The sequence below is a fragment of the Choloepus didactylus genome, chromosome 27, assembly GCF_015220235.1.
Source record: "Choloepus didactylus isolate mChoDid1 chromosome 27, mChoDid1.pri, whole genome shotgun sequence".
In the NCBI taxonomy this organism is placed as follows: domain Eukaryota; kingdom Metazoa; phylum Chordata; class Mammalia; order Pilosa; family Megalonychidae; genus Choloepus; species Choloepus didactylus.
Genome location: NC_051333.1, coordinates 12,886,555 through 12,894,343, shown reverse-complemented (window position 1 = coordinate 12,894,343; position 7,789 = coordinate 12,886,555). Strand labels below are relative to the sequence as shown.

At 54.0% G+C, this 7,789-nt stretch overlaps 1 protein-coding gene across 1 annotated transcript; it reads right to left on the bottom strand.

Moving 5' to 3' along the window:
- Positions 1–3,967: 3,967 nt before the first annotated feature.
- LYPD5 (LY6/PLAUR domain containing 5) lies at positions 3,968–7,136 on the bottom strand. Its single transcript, XM_037819218.1, has 4 exons — positions 7,058–7,136; positions 6,744–6,920; positions 6,411–6,557; positions 3,968–4,224 (listed from the first exon to the last, which is right to left on the bottom strand). The coding sequence occupies exons 1-4, from the start codon at positions 7,119–7,121 to the stop codon at positions 3,968–3,970; spliced, it is 645 nt and encodes a 214-aa protein (XP_037675146.1). The 5' UTR covers positions 7,122–7,136.
- Between the last annotated feature and the right edge of the window lie 653 nt (positions 7,137–7,789).

Here is a 7,789-nt window from a genome sequence, read left to right as displayed (position 1 = left end):
ATGTATTCTATGTGCGTGTGTGTGTTTATCACAACCTGGGAGTCTAGAGACCTTGGTTCAATCCTTGATGTGGTCACTGAATTTATTTCTGTGTGGAATATAATGTATGCACAGCCTGGTTTAGAGACAGACCTGAGTTCAAGTCTCGCTCTGCTTTCCCTAGCTGTGTGCCGTTGTGAGACCTGTAAAATGGGGACAATAATTTCTATGCCACAGGGGTGCTGTGAGGATGAGGTGAGGTAGACTGTGGATAGCCCAGAACACACAACCTGGTATAGGGTAAGCATTTGCGGTACATTTTCTCCCAAGGTGGCTGCCAATATTGCCTCCTCTACTCACACAAGGCTTCTCCCTCCAAGAGGTAGAGTCCATTTCCCTTCTTCACTTCGGCTGGCCTCTGATTGCTGGTTCAGTCCCTGCGAGAACTAGAAGCTTCTGCTTTTGTGCTCTTAGACCTCCAAGACAACCATGCTGCCCGAACGCTCAAGTTAGTAACGTGGAGAGGCCATGTAGAGGAGAAAAGGGGCAACTGTCCAGAAGCCCCAGCCTGGCCCCAGGCACGACTGATGGAAAACCTGCCTGGTCAACCTCTGAATCATGAGACAGAACAAATTTTGTCCTAAGACACTAAATTTGAAGTGGTTTGTTATGCAACAATAACAGATAGCTGAAATTGGACTTTATAAATTGTAAATTGTAGCTAGGATCATTTTGCTTCTATCTTTTTGTCTCTGATCCTTTTTGATCAGTTTCCATTTGTTTTCCATATTTTCCTGTCTCTTTCTCTGTGTCTACTTCTATCTTCCTGAAACTCTTCCTGTCACTTTCCCCTCCACTTGCTTTGTTTCACCACATTGGCCTTCTTCTTGATCCTCAAACATGCCAAGCTCTTTCCTGCCTCAGGGTCTTGGCATTTGCTGTTCCCTCTACTGGAATGCTTTTCCCTCCAGTATTGTTTTGGATCCCTATGGATCATTCCCTCACTCCATTCAATTCCCTGCTCAAATATAGTCTCTTCCTTGACCACTTCTTAAAAAATGGTCTCACTCCGTAAGTTACCATGAACATTATTTCATGGCTTTATTTTTATCATGGCACTTATAACTATATAAAATGATCCTGTTTTCTTATTTGTCTGATTATCAAAGGACAGGGACCTTACCATCCCGAGTGTCTAGAACAGTGCTCACACTTAGGAGATGCTCAATTAATTTCTTAAAGGAACGATCTTATTCAGTGATACTGACTGGCTCCTCTTTGACCCTTGTTTCTTTCCCTGTTCCACCTGGAAGTGGGAAGGATGGCATTTCCCCACTTCCCTGTCCTTTGTCTTCCCTGCTAGGTGAATTGCTGTCTGTGGTTCTGAGACCCGATTCATGGAACTGTCCTTGGTGCTGACTTGGGCTCCAAGTGCCCAGCACATGGCCAGGAGCATAAGATGATCACAATGAATGATGCTGATGTGTATAATAAACCCAAGTTTGGTAAATCAAATGCTGTTCCCCTACTACCTTACAGTTTCATTTCCAAGACCCATGGTTGAAGTTGGTCTTCTCTGTGTAAATGGAAACTTAGGGGACTTGACTGCTTCCCTCATGCCTCACACTGCACCTGAAAGTCCCTCCCCAGCACCAGGGAATGCCATGTCCCTCCTCAGAATTCCACAAAGCATTGCTTCCGACCAGGGAATTTATTGCACACTGAATGAAGTGCAGCACTGGGCTCACATCTGCGGGTCTCACTTGTTCTACCTCGGACCCCATCACCTAGAAGCAGCTTGCTGGATAAAACAGTGGAATGACTCAGCCATGGTGCAGGTTGAGAGTCAGCACCCTGAAATGATGGGGTTCTGTCTTAAAGGATGCAGTGCATGCTTTAACTGATGACCAATATCACCCCCATAGCCTGAATTCATGGATCTGGGTATCAAGGAGCAGCAGGGGCTCCTTTCACTGTTATACCTAATGCTCACTCACAAATGTTTTACCTCCTGTGCCTGTAACTTTAAGCTTTGCTGGTTTGGGGTCTTGGTTCCCAAGGAAGTAGTGCATCTGGCAGGGATGGTATAGGATTATTCTATAGGGGTGATTGGTCTCAATTACCAAGAGGAAATTAAGTTACTGCTACCATTGGGATCAGGAAGGCTGTGTGTGGAACCCAATGCATTCTTGGGGGCACCTCCTTTCCTTCCTTCCTTCCTTCCTTCCTCCCTCCGTCCGTCCGTCCCTCCCTCCCTCCCTTCTTTCCTTCCCTCCATCCTCCTTTCCTTCCTTCCTTCCTTCTTTCCTTCCTTCCTTCCTTCCATGTGATGAGATGATTAACTGAAATCTTTACCCCTCTGCTTGTTAATTGTAATAAAATAGATGTATTTAAGAAAGGGGTAGGCATTATATTCTCCAACCGATTGAATCAGGCCCACTCAGTTTATCTTGGATAATCTCCCTTATTTAAAGTAAACCAATTATAGACACTAACCACATCTACAAAATACCTTTACAGCGACACCTGGATTAGAGTTTGATTGAATAACTGGGGGCTGTAAAGCCAAGCTGACACATAAAACTGACCATCACAGCTGTAAACCACATTTGGAACAAAATCCAAATGCCTGCTTCCCCTACTAGAAAGGCTGGTTCCCTGAAGGTAGGGCTTTTTGCCTGTTTTGTCCACTGCTGTTTTCCCAGCAACTAGAACAGTCCTGACAAACAGTAGATGCTCAGTAAATGTGTTGAAAGAATAAATAATGACATCTGGTTTCCTCTTCTGTGTCTGAACCCTTTTCCCCTTGATCTCACAGGAGCGTAGGTATATCTGGAGATGGCTCCACCCCCCACAAGGCTGCCTGTTGAGGTGGAATTAGAAGACGTATGGGTCCATCCCTGCTGCGTCACCTTTTCTGAAAATTCCTCTCTCTCAAGGTGCCTTGGGATGCAACTCTCTTGCGTCTTGTGAGGATCAAATGGGGGAAGGGCTATGAAAGGACCTTATAAAGCTCTCGTAAGCATCCTGCACACCTGCGTTCCCTTGCTCGGGCTGTCTCCTCCATCTGGAATGTCCTTCCTCTTGCTTCTCTTTCCACCTCCTGTTGATCCTTTGGGTTTTGTTCAGAGCTTTCTTCCTCCAGGAAGTCATCTCTGATCTCTCCAGGCTGGAGAATTTGAATCGAGTATTTCTCCGTCAGGTTAATCAACACCCACGTGTTTGAGAGGCGGGTTGCGGAGTGGTTCAGAGCACGAGGCTCTGCCATGCATTAGCTATGTGAGGTCAAGGAAGCGCCTCTCTGAGTGTCAGTTTGCTCATGTGTAAAGTGGGGATGATGACAACAGCCTATTCATAAGGAGAGAAAGCTATGCGTCCATGCCACCGAATCTCACTGCCACAACGGAGAAGTACTTATTGTTATTCTAGATTTTATTATTATCTCCAACTTGTAAGTGAGAAAACTGAGATACAGAGAGGTCAGCTAATGTGCCCAGGGTCACTCGCATGCTAAGTGGTAGAGCCGGAGTTTGAACCCATGCTGCCTGGCTCCAGTGTGGACTCCTGTTTCTCATGATGATACAAAAGGCATCATCACAGCTTCCTCCTAGAGCTGTGGCCAGGCTCCAGAGGGGGGCCCAGGAAAGCATGTCAGGGGGTTCCCAGTGCCTGGCCCAGGCTCAGGAAGGAACCGCTATTTTCAGGATTGCTCTTCATGCAGGGAAGGACACAGCTGTTTCTCCCCACCCTGGGATGCTGGTGAACTTGTCCCAGTTCTCCCAGGCCTGCTGACCAGGTTGGGGCAGGGCGGTGGTAGAGAAGCAGGAGAGAGAGAGAGGGAGGGTCACTGGCAGAGAGACAGGAGCGCAGCTTTTGTTTTGACATCATTTTCAATGAGTCATATTGCAAGGGCTTGGGCAGTAAGAAAAAGGGGGGTGCATGTTCCCTGCCCCCAGCAACCTGCTCATGAGGAGGCTGGAAGGACTGTCTATGAGAGCCTCAAGGATCCTCCCAGAGTGCTGACCACCAGGGAAGCCAAGAGGATCAGGACCAGAAAATGGGGTGCCTGTGGAGAGGCGGTGGCTGCAGCACTGGCAAAGAACTGGGTTACAGAGTCCCCGTTGCAAAGGCTCCCCTTGCAGCAGGAGCCCTGGAGGTCAATGTCTGTCCAGGGGCTAGTGGTGCCCACAGTGGTGCAGGAGGGCCGGTGGCAGGTTCTGATGTACACAGGGACGGAGAAATTGTCTGGTGGGGGCAGTGAAGAGGGGTCAGAGATGAAGAAGGCAGCTGCAGCTGGACCTTCACCTTAGAGGCCAAAGCCATGGCTTGTTACTCAGACTCACTTTATGTCTCCCTCCGTGGACATGGACCATGTCTTCTTCCTCTGGCCAGCGCCATGCCTCCTCCTTCAGACTAGGTCCATGCCTTCTCCCTCAGACCATGGCCATGCCTCCTCCCTCAGACCATGGCCATGCCTCCTCCTTCAGACTAGGACCATGACTCCTCCTTCAGACTAGGACCATGACTCCTCCCTCAGACCATGGCCATGCCTCCTCCTTCAGACTAGGACCATGCCTCCTCCCTCAGACCACGGCCATGCCTCCTCCTTCAGACTAGGACCATGCCTCCTCCCTCAGACTATGGCCATGCCTCCTCCTTCAGACTAGGACCATGCCTCCTCCCTCAGACCACAGCCATGCCTCCTCCTTCAGACTAGGACCGTGCCTCCTCCCTCAGACCACGGCCATGCCTCCTCCTTCAGACTAGGACCACGCCTCCTCCCTCAGACCACGGCCATGCCTCCTCCTTCAGACTAGGACCATGCCTCCTCCTTCAGACTAGGACCATGCCTCCTCCTTCAGACTAGGACCATGCCTCCTCCCTCAGACCATGGCCATGCCTCCTCCTTCAGACTATGACCACGCCTCCTCCTTCAGACTAGGACCATGCCTCCTCCCTCAGACCATGGCCATGCCTCCTCCTTCAGACTATGACCATGCCTCCTCCTTCAGACTAGGACCATGCCTCCTCCCTCAGACCATGGCCATGCCTCCTCCCTCAGACCATGGCCATGCCTCCTCCTTCAGACTAGGACCATGCCTCCTCCCTCAGACCATGGCCATGCCTCCTCCTTCAGACTAGGACCATGCCTCCTCCCTCAGACCATGGCCATGCCTCCTCCCTCAGACCATGGCCATGCCTCCTCCTTCAGACTAGGACCATGCCTCCTCCCTCAGACCATGGCCATGCCTCCTCCTTCAGACTAGGACCATGCCTCCTCCTTCAGACTAGGACCATGCCTCCTCCCTCAGACCATGGCCATGCCTCCTCCTTCAGACTAGGACCATGCCTCCTCCCTCAGACCATGGCCATGCCTCCTCCCTCAGACCATGGCCATGCCTCCTCCTTCAGACTAGGACCATGCCTCCTCCCTCAGACCATGGCCATGCCTCCTCCTTCAGACTAGGACCATGCCTCCTCCTTCAGACTAGGACCATGCCTCCTCCCTCAGACCATGGCCATGCCTCCTCCTTCAGACTAGGACCATGCCTCCTCCTTCAGACTAGGACCGTGCCTCCTCCCTCAGACCATGGCCATGCCTCCTCCTTCAGACTAGGACCATGCCTCCTCCTTCAGACTAGGACCGTGCCTCCTCCCTCAGACCATGGCCATGCCTCCTCCTTCAGACTAGGACCATGCCTCCTCCTTCAGACTAGGACCATGCCTCCTCCTTCAGACTATGACCACACCTCCTCCTTCAGACTAGGACCATGCCTCCTCCCTCAGACCATGGCCATGCCTCCTCCCTCAGACCATGGCCATGCCTCCTCCTTCAGACTAGGACCATGCCTCCTCCTTCAGACTAGGACCGTGCCTCCTCCCTCAGACCATGGCCATGCCTCCTCCTTCAGACTAGGACCATGCCTCCTCCTTCAGACTAGGACCGTGCCTCCTCCCTCAGACCATGGCCATGGCTCCTCCTTCAGACCATGGCCATGCCTCCTCCTTCAGACTATGACCATGCCTCCTCCCTCAGACTAGGACCATGCCTCCTCCCTCAGACCATGGCCATGGCTCCTCCCTCAGACCACAGCCATGCCTCCTCCTTCAGACTAGGACCATGCCTCCTCCCGCAGGCTAGGACTATGCCTCCTGTCTCAGACCAGGGACATGACTCCTCCTTCAGACTAGAGCCTTGCCTCTTCCCTCAGACTGGTGTTGTGCCTCTTTCTTCAGGCTAGGGCTGTGTGTCCCTTCCTCAGACAGCGGGTCATGCCCCCTCCCTCAGACGAGGGCCATGCCTCTCTCCCTCTCCTTCGGCCCTCACTCGGGACCTTCAGATGGGGGCCAGGTCTTCCCGGCAGATCTGTCTTGTGCCTCTCCCCTCAGACGTGCCCGCCCCGCACCCCTAGCCGAGCCCAGCCCCTCACCGATGGTCATTTGGCCGTTGCCCTGGAAGCAGACGCTCTGGTCCTGGTGACACTGGACGCGCCGGGACTTGTTGAGGGCGCAGTCCTCTGGGTGCACCCCCAGGCAGGAGTAGCACTGGACGCCGCTCAGCGTTGGCGGGTCGGGGGCTGGCGGGACAGCACAGACGCCCACTCAGGTCGCGGGCCCGGGGACGGTGGCGCGAGGGCCGCACTGCCCCGGGGGCCCGGGTCTCGCCGGACGCGGGGTGGACTCTCCTCGCGCCCCGGGAGGACGTGCCCGGCGGGGGGTCCCCGGCCCGCTCCCCGCCGCCCCCCGCCGGGCCCCTGGCGCACCTGGGCTCAGGTTGGGGATGCTGTCGTGGCTCAGGAGGTCGGCGTTGCACAGGTCGGAGGCGCAGCCGCGCACCAGCGAGTAGTCCGGCGGCAGCGAGTGGTCGCTGGACTCCACCTGGCCCGAGCGCGGGCCGCTCCAGCAGCCCTTCTTCACCAGCGTCACCGAGGCGCGGTACCCTGCGGGCGCGGGCGGCGCTGGGGGCCTGGTCCGCGGCCGCCTGCCCTCCCCTCGCCCGCCCCCTTCTGCTGCCCCTCTCCCCCACCCGCTCCTCTTCCGCCCCCCGCCCCCTGCCTGTGCCTCTTTGGCTCCTCACCAGTGCTCAGCGAGCTGACGGCCTCAAAGCATCCGCTGGGACAAGAGACAACGGGGAGCCTCATGGCACTGAGGTCAAAGGGACTGGAGTAGGTGTGTTCGAAGCTGTAGCACTGCAGGGCGTGGGACTCTGGGGAGAGGAGCACGGGTGGGGTTAGCAGGGCCCCGTGAGCCTGGCCCAGGAGCCACCCAGTGAGGGTACCGTGAGCTGGAGGCCCTGAGGGGAGAGGGATCTTGTTGTCTCTGGAGAACCAGCGTCTGCTGCTGCAGCAGGTCATGGTCGTTTCTGACGGCAGCCCAGGGTAATGACCTCTCTGCACCTGCTGGTCCAGTTTATTCCCTCCAGGATGTTCCTGATCTCCACCCTCCTCCAGGAAGCCCTCTAAGATTTGGATAAGGGAGGAAGTGACTCACTCCTGTTCTGCCCATCCCTTCTCCAACTAAACTCTCAGTGTTTGGTACCCCAGGGAAAACTCAAGGCCGCCATGGAAAACAAACACTCCAAGACAGGCAGAATGCTCTGCTGGCTTGTGTCTACAAAAACACATATACAGCCAGACGTGGAAAGTCACAAAATTGACATAAACACTGACATAAGCACCAAATGAGAAAATTAACACAGATTTGTGCGTATCACACAAATATAGACACATGGCATGAAGACATCTGTTGGAGATTGAATCGTGTGCCCCCACAAAAGGCAGACTCATGTTCCAAGCCCTGGTTCTGTGGG